Source organism: Orussus abietinus, unplaced genomic scaffold (assembly GCF_000612105.2).
Source record: "Orussus abietinus isolate OABI.00-Male unplaced genomic scaffold, Oabi_2.0 scaffold97, whole genome shotgun sequence".
Lineage (NCBI taxonomy): Eukaryota > Metazoa > Arthropoda > Insecta > Hymenoptera > Orussidae > Orussus > Orussus abietinus.
This window is the reverse complement of record NW_019394283.1, coordinates 329,627-347,583: the sequence shown is the minus strand read 5'-3', so window position 1 is coordinate 347,583 and position 17,957 is coordinate 329,627. Positions and strand designations below refer to the sequence as shown.

Genomic DNA, 17,957 nt, shown 5'->3' with positions numbered 1-17,957 from the left:
GTGTGGGTCGAGTCTCTTAATCGCCACGCACCATCTCAACAGTGGCCCCTAGTGATGTGCGAATAGCAATTACTTTCTTACCCTTTTCGAATGTTGCTCCTAGGGACAGAACGTAACGAGTAATCTGCTACGGACACGCTCGGCATAAAGTCGACCGACACGCGAGGTGCTCGAGTATTCGTCGCCGGCAATGCAAATGTAAAATTCTCGACATCATCCGGCCCTAATGGTGGGGGGCATGCTCGAGTCGACGTAGTAATGAATTTGTTACGCTGACGTTTCCTTGTACGTAACCGGGTCTAACAGCGATCTCCTTCCACGTGTCGCGTAAAGTATTCCGCGATCGTCCGAATTCGTTTCACCTAGAGCGTTAACCTTGGTCGAGTTTGACTTCGGGTCAGCTCTTATCATGAAGTGCGGTACTCATCCCCACGAAAGAATCATTCGGGGGCCCTCGATAATCGTGGAATAAACCACGCGAGATCAAGAAACATCTGAAGCGAAGCTGATATAAGAAAATCTTGTCTTTACGATACTTGGATATCTCAGCCCACGAGTCATACACCTCATCCTTGGACTTTTGTCCGGTCACTTAACGTCACCATCTCTGTCATATGTCCAGCGTCTGATGGACGTCGCGAACCCACGAGTTCAACGACCAGCCACATCATCCGCCCTATTAAAGCGCTCAAGAGAAAAAACTGGATTCAATTAGTAGGAACGAACGTAAAATCCCCGATCCGGCAGCGATATAATCCGGAGAAACAGCGCGAAAGTAACGACTCGACTCCGAACCGCCGAGAAGGAACCCAATCCAGCAACCGCTGGCGTCGCGGCCGGGTTAAGCCGGAACGCAAACCGGCGCTTGTTTCGCCAAACAGTGGCGAATCCAAGTAAATCATTCGGCGGTGGCGGATGGGAGAATGGTAAGGGCCTGGATGGTCTCGTGGTTCACCGGTTACCATGGGCAGACACACCGCGCATAATGCCGGCGTGCGTGATAGCGACTCCGTTTTCTCGTTTCCATTTACATAATTCGCCCGGGCGGAGGGGGGGCTCGAAGGAAGCAGGGAAGCAGGAAAGCGGAGAACCGGCGGGGAAGCGCGACGTCGAGACATACCTAAAGCGGGCACTCGCTTTTGACTCGCTTCCTTCTTTCTTCCTGTCCCTCCCCGTGCCGAGCGGCGTCCCGTCCCCGGCGGAGTTCCAGCCACTAGGGGACGGGTTACGTCGTTACCGCCAGATAGGACGTGCATGCGCGCAGAAATCCGATCATTAAAATATATACTGGCCGAGCTGACCGGTCCATTCTCGCACGGGGTTGGGCGCGGCACGACTCGCCGGAATTACGATAAAGATAGCAATAAGAGAGATACGGCTTTATCGCGAGACCACGAGGGCCCTACGGTACGACACGGCCCGGGCTCGTTCCGTCCGCGACACTCTGTCGCCACCCCCGCGTCTAAGGGTCGATTTTGCATCTCGAATCTAGCGACGACGCTAAAAGCATCATCTAGCATCATCTAGCATCATCTCGCGATTGTGTAACTTTCGCTGCGGTGAAAATGTGAGAAGCTTCGCATAAGATTACTCGACAAGCTGAGAAATTCACGCTCATTTGTGGTTAACCTGGTCTGCATAGCTGTACAGGGTCATTCCGAGACGATTAACGGGAACCATCGGTAACGCGAATAGCGAGGAAAGCACTTCTAGGTATTTCTGATCCGTGAATTTGAGCCGAACACAACGTTTTATCCGATAATGATACCTCCCTTAACTTTTCGAACACTTAAAGCGGACTTCGTACACAAAATTTTATTCACCAACTCGGTTTCCACTCGAAAGAAAATAGTTCATTGTTTTACTCGCAAAGGCGATGATACTCCCAGCATCAATTTCCCCGGAGGCAGCAGATTTCTTTAGCAAGAAATCATTAGGATCGGTTGCACCAAACGTGACTGGTGTAACACTTTAACTAGGGTTGGTTTAATCTTGGATTAGTGAAATTCGCGTTGCGCTGAGAATCATTGAACCTATCGAAGATTATAATCCGTAAAATATATAATTACCTATTAAGATAGCCGCTTGAAATCAGACGATAAATTCTAATCAGGCGTTAAGCAATCCTTGATGGATCTTACCTCGAGTGTTGGTGCAACCGGCTCCTAGATTGTCGCAAGTAATTAATTTCGCTTGGTAAGTAAATTTTTCGCTGGATACGACTCGCTGCTCCTAGGACAAATGTTTACGATTACGATAACCGGCCTTGCGGTCTTCTCGCTCCCCTGTGGGGCAGCGAGCGGGTACTCTTCCGGTCTCGGGCAGAGCCATTACCGCGTGGCGCCGCGGCGGGACGTGGGGCGCCTTAAGTACGCCGGATAGCGACGAATTCCCCTGATAACGGCCCGGCAGAGCTAACCATTCGTCTTTATCCGTCTGCGGTCGAGCTAGAGCGCCAGCGCGCGCTCCTGATCTGCATATGCAAATTGCTCGCGATATAGGTAATTAATTCGCAATCGGGCCGACACTACCGCCGCGAAGCGCTCTCTCCCTAGGCCCGACAGAAACAATTCATTAGCGATCGCGATACTTATTAATTGGGGCGTGGCGTACGATTAGGCATGCAGACGGTATGGAGAATTAGTGGCGGAGGGAACCATTGTTTTCGGTCGTGATTGCGAGTCCAAGGGAGCTCGCAGCTTCTACGGACGGAAAGTAATTGTAGAGTGAACCGGAATGAAGCTTGGTTACCACAATTGAGATTGCCCGAGACGTAATCTTGATAATTCTTAAAACCTCTAATTGTAGGCCTTAAGTGGGTTTTGGAATGATGCAAAGAAGGATAACAGTTATGCAATCGAGATCCCATTTTGGACCTTAAAAGCCGCAGATATTTCCATTGTCTCTACTTGTAGGCCGAAAATAAGAATTAATTCGTATTAAGTACGATGTCGAAAGAAGGAATTGAAAAGTGAAGTAGGACCAAAAGAGGGCTTACTTAGGTTAGGCGGGCTCAAAATGGGGTTAAAACTTCAAGTCGGGTGGTCGAGATCGAACGCACGTGTACGGCTAACAGACGAACGGAGATAATATTCATGGAATTTTATACCATTTTGCCATTTATTTCAAGCATTTTGACGTCTACGTTGAAACGCAGAGGATGTTTTATTAATCCACTTTATGTAACCACGTCCCAAAGCAAAACATAGCTAAGGGTGTTTGAATTTACCTTGAATCATTCGTTAAAATTCATCTCCTAATGAAGAAACATCTTAACGATAGGACAAAGCAATCCACGGAAGTTAAAAAGGATGATGAAAGTGGAATTCAAACGCGGAAGATTCTCTTTCAAGACCCAGGACTGATACCGCAGACAGTCAAAGAAAGTACTGGCAAAGAAAAAAGCAGCGGCGTCGTTCCGCCATCCCCGAGGACACCGAGTAGGAGACTCGAGTCCGCAAGCCGCGACACTCTTAAAAACGATGACGCCGCGGGAGAGCAATTTTATCGACACATTCCCGGGACGGCCGAAGGAAGTAGTTCGTAACCAATGTTCGGAAGTTCGGAACACCTGTTACTCATCGCGCGCGACCGCGGAGCCAGCTGGTCTTGCGAAATTTATTATAATTGCTCGGTAAGGAGCCAACCAGGTCGAGTTCGCGCGGACTCTCGCCGCCGAGAGGCCGGCTCCTCGCTGGGGGAAAAAAATCGAGATTTCTCGGAAAACCCGCCGAGAGGCGCATCCAAGCGGAAAGTGCATCCGAAGGGGAAAAGAACTCGAGCCGCTTCAGGATACCGAGAGAACGGGCGTCGAGAAAAACGCCGTTCTTCGCCGCTCGGCGGAAACGCCGAGTCGGAGCCGAGCCGAGCGCGACCGGAGGGCCTGTCGGGACTACCGAACGAACCTTCTGGAAATTTTAGACCTACTTTCAACCTGCATATCCTAAGCAAGCCCTCTTTTGGTTCCATTTCGCTCTTTGGATCCTGCTTTCGACCCCACACATGCTACTTAGCCCGCTTAAGTCCTACTTTAGGCCTACAAGAAATCGAAACGTCCATCACTTCTTGGATCCGAGGTAGAACCCAAATCGTATATTAGTTCCTCTTCTTTGCGTTATCTCAAAAACCATTTGCAGTCTTCAATTAGAGGTTCTAAGTGGGATCAAAATTCGGGCAACCACGCAGCACTACCCGAGTCGAAATCTTGGTCCTACCTTGAACCTACATGTCCTGAGCAAGCCCTCTTTCTGACTTACTTCAATTTTTAAGTCCTTACTTTAACCCCGTGCGCCCCACTTAATACAAATTCGGTCCTGCCAGGAGAATGAACCGAAATGTCTGCCACTTTTAAGGTTTAAAGTAGGACCATAACCCCTTGACATACAATGACATCTGGCAGACGTCATTCATTTCATGTGCCATTGCACACTGAAATCTGCGAGACGTCAGGAACTGCTTCCAGCCAAATTAGATAGTATTTTGTCGGACGCATCAAATTCCGTTTTATTTGTATGTCAAGGCGCTAATTATATATAAGTTGCCCTTCCTTGCATTACCTCAAACCCTACCTAGGAAGGCCGCAATTGAAGGTTCCAAATAGGATGAAAATGTTGGCCTAAGCTATGACGCCGATTTCTATCGCACGAATCGAGCCAAAAGGCACGCGACGCCTGGGCTAGGTATCGGCACGTGTTCGTAATTGTGCCCATTTGTCCGGGGACGCGCGTCGCGACGCGGCCCGACAACGGAGTCTGGTCTCGGGCGAACGCGCGATGCATCACGGGATTGCGTAGACGACGTATATCTCCGAGTAATAGTGCGCCGGGGAGCGGGCCACTACCAAAACGCGCGCCAAAGCCTCTCCGGTACTTACTTCCTGTGTCAGCGTGATGTGTAGCCGCGCGGCTCGAACGTGTAGCTACATCAGGGATGACGCGGCCCGAGGATGCTCCGGCTTTTTCGGGACGCCCCTCGCAAATTGACGCACTACTCTCTGCTTTACTTCCCGCGTCTCGGTTTCACGCTAGTAAACCCGAATAGAAACCAGAGAATACGGATAACGTTTTCGCGACAGAGCTTATAGAAATAAGCGGATGCTGTAGTATATGCATACGGTTAGGCCAAGAGAAGGTTAGACAGAGAAAGGGACTGTTGAAGAGATCGGTTTTCACGTACACGCGTATCCGGGGAAACGTCTACAAATGCAAATTATGCAGTATTTTCACCGAATGCATGATTGAGTTTACATGAAAAGTCCTGCGTTGCGGTGCAACGATTCTATGTAAATGAGAGAGTACGGATAACGTTTTCACCATAGAGCTTATAGAAATAAATGGATGCTGTAGTATATTCGTATGGTTAGGCCAAGAGAAGGTTAGACAGAGAAAGGGACTGTTGAAGGGATCGGTTTTCACGTACACGTGTATCCGGGGAAACGTCTACAAATGCAAATTATGCAGTATTTTGACCGAATGCATGATTGAGTTTGCATGAAAAATCCTGTGTAGCGATGATTCTATGTCACGGCGGCTAGAATCGAACATGCTGGTGGATAAGTGACGAAAATTATTCCACGATACATTGTTAGATGTCATTTTTAGACTAAACGAAAACGTGCATTTGGCGCGACACTTGGTCGAGTTTCTTGACTTAGGCTTAGTTGCGATAGAGTAAAGTCTTTTGAAGACAAATAGGCCTTTCGCGAGAAGAAAAAGAAGATATCTCTCGTTCTGCGTTAATAATGAAGAAGCGCGCCTCTTTAATTATCCTAAAGGGGAAATAGAACTCGACCGCGAAGCGTAGCTTCGTAATAGGTAATTTATCAAGTAGAACCGTGTCACCGATATAAACTCGCGATCGTTTCCAGCGGTTGGTTTTGTCCGCTTCTGCTCCGGGCCGAAAGTGAAGCGGGAAATCGCAAAAAATGATGGCCCCATTAAGGGCCTTCTGTATACCACGGACATGTCTTCCCCTCTGGGAATGTCGCTTCGCGGTCCCGAGGGACTCCCCGGCATTATCACCGATTCCTATTTACACGCGTAAAACCGAGCGCGACGTTCCACTTCATAATTCGGTCGCAATCCCGCGCCCGCTGATTGGACACTATAAGTCCGCATGATTAATTGAAATCGCATCGATTTTAAATTATGGTTGGCTGCCACCAGTTGCCGGCAAATCGCGCCAGTCGGCCGAGGGAGGCCGAATCATTGCGGGCTCGACGAGCTCGTCACTCTGTCATTTCGACGACCCGTCAAGTGTTTCGAACGATCGCTCTCCCACTCCCGAACAAATCGCCCCGGTCTCTCCCAAAGCGTATTTCCCCGTTTGGAATGTCACCGCCGATTTGGAGGAACCTGTCCGGGTCGGGGAAAATAATTAGGGAACAACTCGTTACCATCGGTACGTGCTGCATTTAAAAACTAAAGCGACTAGGGATTATATACTCTGAAATTCCATTTATTCCTTGGCCTCGATATTTAAAGGGACGTGAAAGTGAGATCTCATGGAACTTTTCTCCAAACTGGGTGTACTGAATCGATTAAAACTTTACAATATAAATATGGAGGGTATAAGGAAGGTCCTGAACCTGATGAAATTTCAATTTTTTCAAAATTTCTTTATAGATATTTTCAAAATTGTCTTTAAAAAATGAAATTTCACAAGGGTCAGGATCTTCCTTATAGACTCCATAGGCATGCCGTAAAATTTCAAACGATTCGGTGAATCCAGTTCAGCGAAATGTTTCATGAACGATCGACCCCTCAGATGCCACTTTCACATCCCCTTTAAGATGTGAAATTGCTCAAATCAGTCGATTCTAATAAGACGTTTTCTTTGAAGGGTATTCCACGGAACTAACTGAAATGACTCGTAAGTACCTGAGGAAGGCCAGACGCTTTCGAAATTGATATTAAAAAGAAAGAAATTTTTCGAATTCGCCTTAACCAAAACCACCATGGAGTCGTATTAACATATTTCGTTTGTTATATAATTATTAAAGGATCTAATGTGAGAAACGAAAGTATCAAGATCATCGCAGGATAATTTAGAGCAATGTAATTATATAGATATGTAGTAATATAATCATATAGATAATACGAGTTCTCAAATACAAAATATAATTGGCACTAAATGCAACGGGTGGCTCCGCAGTCGACTAGGGTATCAAAAATCATGAATTGAGGGGATTTCTTGAGTTTTGCTCGATTTCATAATGATTCTACCGAAACAACATATGGAGTATGTTATTCAGTACAATTATCAATATTGTACGGGTCATTTGTGAATGCAAATATGACCATCGGCAACGTGGCATGCCTTTTTATGTGGTACATCAGTGAAGAGAATTAATTTTCACAACCAACGATTAAGTTCATCGACTGGTTTCACGTCACCATAATGCGGTTTAAAGAGTGTCCAAAATAAATGCAGCAAAGTGTGGAGGTGATGTTAATACCATGTCTTGAAACGTTTCGAATGCTCCAATTTTAGGAGACGCGAGGTTACAAACTCCTCTACCGTGGCTGATCGGAAGTGCATTTTGCAGCAGGCGGAATGGACGGATAGTCAGAACACGTATGTCTTCGAGCTGAAGAATTTAATACGTGCCGGAAATAATTTCCTTAAGAATCGACACCCGTTAACTCGATATCTGGGTCAGGGGGGAGTTATTTCCGGGTGTCGGAGGACGGGTCTTTTTCTACCGCATTCGCATCGCGGGATGCGACAGAGGAAGGACACACGACTTCGGCAGAGTCGACGGTGGAGGGTCTCGCAAAACAATGCGAACGGTTCGACAGAGAAACGGCCATCGGGCATTTCGGTCGAGGCGAGACCGGAAAGAGAGGCCCGAGTAGACGAATAATTTCCGATTCATCGAGATGCAGCGGGGCGAGCCACTTGTAATTCTTTGCCCGGCGCCCCGGCGCCTTTTTTGTCCTGCCATTTGTTCGAAATAGCTCGGCAAGAAAGAAAACCGGAGCGCATAGCTTGGCCGAAGTTAACTTCGCATTTAACATCTGGTCGGGAGGTTAAAATTTCCCTGGAGGTTTACTTGGACGAGGGCATATCTTTTGTCCGGATTCTCGGTGGCTCGGGGAAGATGAGGTTAGGGCGAAGCTCAGGGGGGAATCGGAGGGCTTTATCGTTTCCCTCTCGCGGCTCTTGGTCCAGACCCGTAAAACGAAACGCCGGGGCGTGGGAGAGATCGCCTTTGTGCGTTAATCCTCGCCGGCTCCTTCATCGAATTACCGGACTCCGGTTCGAGCCCCTCCGCGACGCGTCCGCGGAATTCCGCGAGATCCTCTTTCAGGCTCACTTCCCGGATTGGAGCGTCCCACCAAACACTTACTCTCAGGAAGTACCATTTTTCAGATTTCAAAGCCCCGCGGACCGAGAAAGATTTCTTTCGTTCCGCATTAAATGCATGTCGGACGTCGTTGGTGAAGTATTTAGAGTACCTCGTCGCCGCAACATTTCATCAGGCTGAGAAGTTCACTCTTTCGCTTCTTCTGCCTTTAAGGTCAAGCGAATGGTTGAAGTTTTCAACGAGAAACTTAATCGTTATCGGTAGAAACAAATTCTTCTAGCTGATGTATCGCGTAGAATATATATTATTTTCGATTACTATCAGGGTTCAAATGATTGAGAATGATTCCTGACGCTCTCGGTTGTTACTTTGGAGTCTTTTCTAAGTGAGTAATAGCGAAATACATAACCAGGGCGCCAAGTTGGTTCCGGGAAGAACTAAATGAAAATAGAAAATAAAATCTCTGACGGTGAGCGGATAGAAAAAGAAATAGTACTATGATTGCATGGAAGATGAAGGTTGTAGTAATTACAAGGATTCATTCAAATCTTTCAAATCCTAAAAATGTACCATACAAAGGCAATAATTCGTTTGATTTTACATGTAGTATAGTACGCAGGTAAAACGAAACTGACGATTGACATTGTAACCAATGTGTAACAAATTTTAAGAATTTGAAAAATCTGAAAATTAGCCATCGCATCGAAATGGGGCTCGTCGTCGAACTTCCGTTGGCAGTTTCGACGCCGAAATCATGTTTTTAGGCGGATAGGAAAATTGGTCGTATCAATGATACGCGGATTCCTTTCCCTGACACTTCACGGCTTCACTTTCCCAACTTTCCGCGATGGTCGATTTCCGGCTCGCCTTTTCCTCTCGGTGTCCCATCACGCTCCGAGCGTCGCGCAGCCGCCTCGTACGAATGCTCCTCGCCATTAGGTATCCATTTTTCCCGAAGTAATATAAGTCCGAGTGCTACCTGGAAAGTGCTCCGGAACGTTATACGTAATTCATGAGAGTCGTGAGAAAGAGCCAACGAGAGCGCGAACTCGGTGTTCCCTCTTCGTCCAGGATTCTCGCTCCTCGGGTGCGTCTCTCCCGCTTCGGGGCGTCTTCGACGCTCCTCCGGCTTCCTCCTTCTTCCTGCGTTTTCGCGGAATCGCTTGGTGAGCTATTCCGCGGTCGCGAGGCGGTACCCTCGATAGCGAACCTGCGACTCGCAAACACCAGAGCCCCGACCACGGAGGACTAGGGCTTCCAATGATGCAGAAGACGCTCCAAGGTGTGGGACCGAAGGTAGCGACGGCGTCGCTTCCTCTCTGTATGCGTCTCTTACGTCGCCGCCCCCGCAAATTCACTTTCCCGATATTTAGTGCCTTCCCGAGCGAGGCTGATCGAATTTCATTTGGCTGCTAAACTCCAACTTCGGCATCGAACCCCCTATTCACGATCCCGAGAGATGCCAAACTCTGTTATCGTTATCGCCGACCGAGCGGAGAGAAGCTCAAAATACGCGAGATGGAAAGTTATTCCCGTTTTCTCGGTAAGGGATTTCTCTTTGGTATTTGTCTGGTATCCTTCCTCGAAACGTGGATACCAGGTTGGTTGCCCGCCAAATAGAGAAAGATGAGCCGTTCCTCTCTCTTCCCTTTCGCTCGAACTTTCATTCCCAATCCTTTTTAGACTGATCCTAACGTTTTAGACATTCCGGCTTCTTCCTTGTTCCTAGCTGCATATTCAGGGAACGGCGCAGAGGTTTTGCCCTAGGTCCCGAACCCACAATTCGCAACTTCTGTTTCGCTGATCACGGTACATAGCGTTTCCCACGATAGAGGAAAGATCATAAGATTCGAGATTGAGATATGCCTTTATCGAGACTGTAACAACCACCGTCCAGATTTATCGGTAAAAATGTTTCCCGTTTTCTGCGCGGGTGTCTTGCCGTTAGAAGTGCGCTCTTTATGGAACCTCGTTGCTCAAATGCGTGGTTATAATTCAACGTATCCTTTTCACGGTCTTCCTCTACTAATAACCACTGCTCGTGGCTTAATCAGATTTCATTAACAATTATTTCCATAACTCGCAATCGATTTAAGAAATAAAATGATGTGTCGGTAAAAAATGAAATGTGTTAAAACTGCCATGAAACATTAACCCCTGCCCAGATGCGAAACTGTTCTTTTAAATACCTTTGAAATCTGTTGATACCATTGGAACTGTGCAACAACGTCTGCTTTCCATTTCGGGGTTTGTAATCCTTTGTATAATGCCATAGACTTACCTGAAACAAAAAAGAATATATATATACTAACAGTGAAACATGGGAATTTATTCTTAGTATATATTATTAATTATTTATTATTCGTATCCTTCGTGTAAAAACATTAAAATATTGTTCGTACGTAAAGTCGTACAACGCGTCAAGCACAAAAAGTAAAGAAAACACAGTTTTTAATATTGTGAGGAATAGAAACGTGTCTAGAATTGAGAAAATCGCAAGTAATGTGTAGATATAAATAAATATCCACTGTCAATGTGTCGAACCCCTTCGGAACTGACAAGGTGGGGCCGTGATTGTGCACTGCATCTCTGGCATGCTGGGAACCACTCCCGACCCGACTGGTCTTAGGAGTCTCCCTTCCGTGGTCGGAATATTGAACTTCTATCGTCTCAGCCCCGGAGCACCTTCATGAATATTATTTCGGTCTTAGGGTCTTAATATAATTCGTAACTGATAAAGCGACGCAAAGTAAATCTGCCCAATCAGCCATCAACTGGCTTAAATATAAGTTCGGTGACGAACAAGACTTCAATGCGCTTGAGCAATCACGTGCACCCTAGCACCTATATTCTTAGCGAATGAGGAAAATGAGAAATAATAATTTACACTCGAGAATGTAAAGAGAATTTTCAAAAGACGAAGAGATTTCTAAACTATTCCATGTAAAGGAGATAATATAGTTTAGGGAATTACGCGGAATAAATCACTTTTTACCCGTAAATGACCGTGAGGTGCAGAAGAGAAATTGAAAATTCCATCGGGAGGTGAATAAATACAGACCTATAAGAAAGTAATTGCATATTTAACGGCAACGTCACCCCCACTAATGTTTCGAGCACTGTGCCTAGTTCTAGTTCGCAATCTACAATCCAATCGGACTCTCTTGGAAACGGACAATGATTTCCGCTCGAAGAAAAGGTTCGGTACAAATTGAAGGGTGTAGGAAATATCTCGGTACAGTCCGCGGGGCTCCTTAAAAATGTTTATGCTGTGTAACAGTGCGTAGTACAATATACAGGCGCAGTCGTGACTTGGCTTTTTATAAGAGCAAAACTGCTATGGTTCGTCCCTGTGAACCATAGCAGTGCGGTGCATAAGCGCTGGTACCCCGTACTTTCCATTAGGGTTTATACGACTGCCGGTTAATGTTGGTAAATTAGCATCTTCTCGATTGTTCTTTGATTAGTTCCGTTTACCACGTCACTAACCACTCATTATTACGGCGTAATAAAGTGCGGTCGAAAGTCATTCCGCGGAGCGCTTCCTCTCGCGGGCCTTTTTGTCGCGTCCGACCTGGCGGTGGAGGTGGCGACGATGGTGGGCATCGGCGTACGTAGAAAATGAAAACCATCGCGTGAGTGCCTAAAAACCCTCCTTTCCGCTTAGTTGCAATCGCGTGCGTATGAAATGTGCCGCCACATGCGACAGGACTCACGTATTACGATAGTACTCGGCTGGAGTGGCTCAATGTTGCGATAAGCGTGAGCAAACGAATGTTCCGGTGCATCTCGTGTTAATGAGAAGTGACACGGTCATTCACTGGATCTTACGGTGGATAAGAAAAGTGGATGGATGATATCGGGCAGAACGAGTCTCTTAGAATTAGCGGAATCAATTCGAATTCATCTTTTGGGCCATGATTCATCGGACGCTCTTCGTGGATATTTTTGGGAATTGGATGTAAATAATGTAATCGATTTTTGGGGACTAGTGGTGATGCAGTATGGGATTTTTAACGCAGGAATTTGGGTAAAACGGTCCCGCAGTCATTAAGAAATCGTAGTTTCAATTTGTGTATCCAGCAAGTCATTTCAAGAGTTCTGTAGTTTTTGTAGGTGGACGTTAGGTAACTTCACAAACAGAGCGCTGAAGGATCGACTTCGATTGAAGTCGATTTCGCAGTCAGTAATGTAAAGTTATGAAAGTCAGTAATGCGACAAGAACAGTTGCCAGAAAATGACAGAAATTTAGGGATTACCTAATACATGAATATTATTCTGTGGAGTTGCTTTTCCACTTCCTTGGAGGGTAAAAATTAAAGAAATCGGGGTGAATATTAGCTATTTTCTCATTCACCGTTTCTTCCACGTTATACTTTTATTGCGCGAGATTCCGACAGGGACGATCATCCGATAAGAGTGTCCTCTCGATGAGATTACCCGCGCCGGTAGGAGCAGCTTTTCATTCTGATAACAAATTACACCTTACTCGACGCCACCAACTAATTCTTTGCCGGTGCACGGATCTACCCTCCTCCGACGTCCAATTACTCTCTCCCGCGGCACGAGCGGCAAAAATCGCCTGCGATGTCACCCTCGCGGAAATGGCAGTGAAGATTAATTGCGCGCAGAAGGTGGCAAGGGAGAAAGAGGGGAGCCCGCTTCGATTTCATTACTCTGGACGTATATTAGGAGCGCTCCCGATGAAAAGGCGGCTAAGTCCAAAATAAGGGTGGCCCAGGGAAAAATGGATGGCTCGCTGGTGGTCGGCTCGCATATTATCGGACCTTTACATAATGTCGCCAAGAGCTTTCAGGACGCGCAGCCTTCCTCGAAAGGCAGAGAAGAATTGATTTCCGTGGGGCTGCCACTTGCCTAACAATAAGTCACGGCATCCTCGAGTGTTCTTCCCCCAAATCCCATCCATTCTTCCCCACGAGAGTCTAAATCCAGAAATGCAGTTTTTCGCTTCACAATGGAAGCGCGAAAGAGGTTTCCCCGGCTACATTATCCGTCATAAAAAAAATTACATATAAAATTACGAAGCCAGATGTAACATTTGTGCCGTGGTGTCGGGGCAATATGCCGCGTCGACAATAGTTCGGGGACGCCCTGTGGGAGTTTCGAGTGTCGGGATCGCGAAACGGCACGGTCCTCGAACAGGCGGCCACGTGCGGACCGATTTGGGCGCCAGGCGTCTCGACGGAGACGTCGATCGAGAACGATTCCGGGTGTCTGTTTCCGGGCCACGGCCGGCTGCAGTCCTCTGGAGAGGGTCCGGGTTCGATTTGGCACGGGGGGGGCTAGAAGTTCGCATCGGGGAAGGGATGAGGAAAGATCAATTGACTTACTTTACGGTAAGATCCTTTATTCTACAGGGAGGCCGTAGAATTTCCCGGATGTCGAGGGCACGGCGAGGTCCGATGCCGTCGAGGCGTCGACGCTTGCACTCGCGGTAAAAGGATCGAAAAACTCGGCCCGTAGTCCGTTTACGACGATGATCCGATAACTACTGAGGGCCCTCTCCTTTAGAGTTCGACCAAGGTCCTCGAAAATCGGGAAGAGAGGGACGCGGGGAGGGCCAACCATCGACGTCGTTGGTCCTCGAAAACGTAAACAATCAAACGTTGGAATATCTCGTCACACATTTATCCGATATCTTAAGCATAACCAATTATTGGCAAACAACCGCCAAGTTTGTGAAAATATTAACCTTCTACTGATTTAAAACTGAAGGGTAACAAATTCGAAACTCAATTTTTTATGTTTTTCATACCCATCCCAGACTGTGCGATGCTGAGTTCAGAAACGCTGGGGGATTGGATTGATATCCAAGTAGTAGTATTTTCAAATTGATCTATATATTCGAAATTCAATTTAGCCATGGTAAGGCAACGTAGAGTCCATGAAGGAGCAAGACGGAGATCTCGCGGTAGACCGTCGTCGGCGGAACGTTTCCTCATTCTCCGTCTCTCTCGTGGCCGTAACCATCGCCGTCCTAAGTAAGGAAGGTTCTCGCGTAACGATTTCTGGGATCGTTCACGGTCTAGGAGTTGGATCTCGCGCAAAGAAAGAAGCTAGTTACGGGATTCGCGGTAAAAGAAGCGTAGTCGCTCCGTGCCTCCCGCTGGGCTCTACAGCTTGGTCTTTCTTTCCTGCTTCAGATCCGCTAACTACGTCAACGCCACGAAGGAGTGCGAACTCTCGGACATGGACAGACTGACCGTGGCCGGATCGAACGCCTTCCAGGCAGCCAAGGGCACGGAATACCTCGAGAACCACTGCGTGGACGAGCCGGTCAAGCTCTGCGAGTTCAAGAAGCTGAACGGCCGCATCCTGAAGACGGTCGACTCGGTTTACCAGGAGATCGGAACCGCCGAGGAGTGTCGCGAGCTGTGCCTTAACTCGCCCTACAGATGCCACTCGTACGATTATGGTGACACCGGCGACATGGTGTGCCGACTCAGCCACCACTCCAGGGCCACTCTCTCCGACATTCAGGTAAGTGAGGTGTCTGGAGATTGTTTCGGAAAGGGGCGATAACGGAATGCCAGGAACACCTGCAGGCTACGTGGCATCTTTACGAAACCGATCACCGATCCGTTGTTTCACGGTTTCGATGAAATGGGCTCAGTTAAATATTGAACGACACCGAATGGAAGAACCACGATCCCGGAAGCGTTCCAGTTTTCTGAAACTAATCCATTTTCGGAGTAACGTCATAATTCCTCTATTCTATGCTTATACACGAGTGGACGACGCGGATAAGTCAGTCGGGAGAGCTCGAGGGTAAATGTTAGGTATAAAGGACGTGGTAATTAAAGCAACGTCCGGAAAGAAACGGTGGCTTTTTTCTGGAGAGCGATCCGACCATCGGTGTCGTCCGCGATGTTATCAGCCGGAGATCGCTCGCGGCATCCCGGGCGAACGCGAGGCCAAAGGAGTTCTTGCATGCTAATTCGGTCGGTTTGTATCTATTCTCCATGGAGCGCTAGTTGGTAAGACAAAAGGGTTAGGCGTGGGTGGGAGCGTCGACGCCAACCTGTTGAGGCCTCCCGTTGTCGCTCGTTCGAGCATGAACGCAAGCAGTCGGGTCGGTCGACGGTGGGAGGTACGAGAGAAGAACCCGACGGTGTCTGGCTCTCTCGGTCTCTTTATCTCCGTGTCTCGTCGGGGCGTCAAGCGTTTTCTTCTCGTTACCGCAGGAACCCTACCTCGACGTCCCGGAGGCGTCCACGTACGAGCTGAGCTCCTGCTACAACGTCAGCATCGATTGCCGGGCCGGCGACATGGTGGCGCGCATCCAGACGAGTAAGCTCTTCAACGGGAAGGTCTACGCGAAAGGGTCGCCCAACTCGTGCGTGCAGGACGTGAAGGGCGCCCTGGAGTTCGAGCTGCGAATGGCCTACGACGACCTGGAGTGCAACGTTAGGCAGCAGGGTCTCGGCCGCTACCTGAACGACGTGGTCATCCAGCATCACGACACCATCGTTACCAGCTCCGACTTGGGCCTGGCGGTAACCTGCCAATACGATCTGACCAACAAGACCGTCTCAAACGAGGTTGATCTCGGGGTGCACGGGGACATCACCCCCGCCCTCTCGGAAGAGGTGATCGTCGACTCGCCCAACGTAGCCATGAAGATCACCGACCGCAGCGGGAGCGACGCCGTGCCCTCCGCCGAGGTGGGCGACCCCCTGGCCCTCAAATTCGAGATCCTCGACCCACGCAGCCCCTACGAGATCTTCGTCCGCGAGCTCGTCGCCATGGACGGAGTCGACTCCAGCGAGATCGTTCTTATCGACTCCGACGGCTGCCCCACGGACCAAGTCATCATGGGACCGCTCTACAAGTCGGCCACTTCCGGCAAGGTAAGTCGCCTTGGATGTTACCACCACACTCCGTTAAAGCGCTGTCAGTCACGGCCTCAAGGTCGAGGCCGTGTCCACCCGATATCGGACGTGGCCTTCCGCGGGTGGCGATTTGTCATCCGCGCGAACCTCGCGAATAACCATACGGCCGGTAACGGCCACGTCCCCTGGGCAAGAAAATCCGGGAAAAAGGAGAAACGGGAACGCGGTCGGACCACGGTAGCCCTCTCGCGCCAATCAATCACCGGGCCCGCTAGGATTTTACGGCGTCGCTCGATTCGACACGCGTAATCTCGGCTGCCTGGATGACGCCTTTCGCACGTTCCGCATAGGCGGCCCAGAAGTTGCCGCCGTCGGTCTTGAAGCTTCCGTGTCCGGACGCGATGCTTCTCTGTGGGATCCCTCTTAATTTGTATAATCGCGCGTTTCCCATAGGCAGACCAACGCGATTCTCAGACCGAACTTGGGAACGAGGGGATCCTGGACGTGGAGAGCGCTCCTGAATTAGACATTGAGATACGTTAGTAGCGAGAATGCGCCTATAACAATTTTCCACAATGATCGGTAACTCGGACCTCAAACTCTGATCCTTTAACCCGTTTAATTTCTTCGTGCTTTGCATACATCGCGGTAACTTCTTCGCGTCATTCACTCCCCTTAATTTGAAGAACCACGACAAAACATCGGCTCGTGCATCCTACTTAAGCAGCATCAATACGCAATAAACAGTCGCAAAGTGTTGGATCGAATCGGAGATGTACCACCAGGCACTCTTGTTATTCCTCAGACTCGTCAGCATCCGCAAATACTCTCGTCGTAATCCGGGAGGAATCGGTTCTCGGATTAGAGCTCGGCACGTCCGCGCGGTGAAAGAAGTCCTAACGGATGATCAACGTTTCCTAGCGTTCCGGTCGTCAAAGAAAGTAATTTACTCGCGTTTCACTACAATCTCCCCTGAACGAGTGGCTGACATAAGTGAATAAAACGAAACGCAAACGGTACAATCTATCGACTAACCAGTCAATGAAAGTCGAGGGTAAGAGGTACCGCCTCGTTAGTTGCATCGCCCCGCGTCGTTTACCAGCGGTAAGAGCAGGGATATTGCTTTATTAGAAAGTAATAACAGCGTCTGCATAAACAAAGAACGAATTTATGCCGATAAGTGGCGGATTAACGTCACTATCGCTAGGAGAGGAGACGCGCGTCGAATGCACGATCACGAGTCTGCATTCGTCGGCAACGGCGGATGAGTTTTTGCCATCATTAATACACCTTGAATGAGTTATTCTCGTTCAGAGGAGTAACAGTCAAGAGTGTCGAGTTATTTGAATATCACGCTCGAAGGATTCAATCATACGAGAATTTTTGAATAATAATTTATATCCCATTTCCACGAGAATTTTTATATAATAATTGCAGATTCATTTTCATACGAAATTGTAGATCATCGGTTCTTAAGTATCTTCGATGGCTGTCGACGTTAATGGAAACGATGATCACGTGAACGAAACCTAATACCGCCCTTCTTCGGAACATAAAATGTATCGGTTTATTTCACTTACGGTTTCATAGCTCTCATTTCCAGGCTCGGAATTATATTAATTTACCAGGATGATAATATCCAGTGTGCGTAAATTGACGGCATATTATGGCGGTCAAAGTGATTTACGTGAACGCAGCGCTGCCCCGAGCAAATTTCTATACAATAATCACAATCACGTGCATAATACCGAGACACAGGCGTCAGGACTATATACTTATATGCATTATACCAGTGA

General features: G+C 48.1%; 1 protein-coding gene across 1 annotated transcript in view; it reads left to right on the top strand.

Moving 5' to 3' along the window:
• LOC111673851 overlaps positions 1-17,957 on the top strand; it is a 43,220-nt gene that overhangs the window by 15,061 nt on the left and 10,202 nt on the right. The window contains exons 2-3 of the mRNA XM_023434957.1: positions 14,449-14,809; positions 15,514-16,179. Coding sequence (XP_023290725.1) covers positions 14,449-14,809; positions 15,514-16,179 — 1,027 coding nt within the window. The remainder of the gene's footprint in view (positions 1-14,448; positions 14,810-15,513; positions 16,180-17,957) is intronic.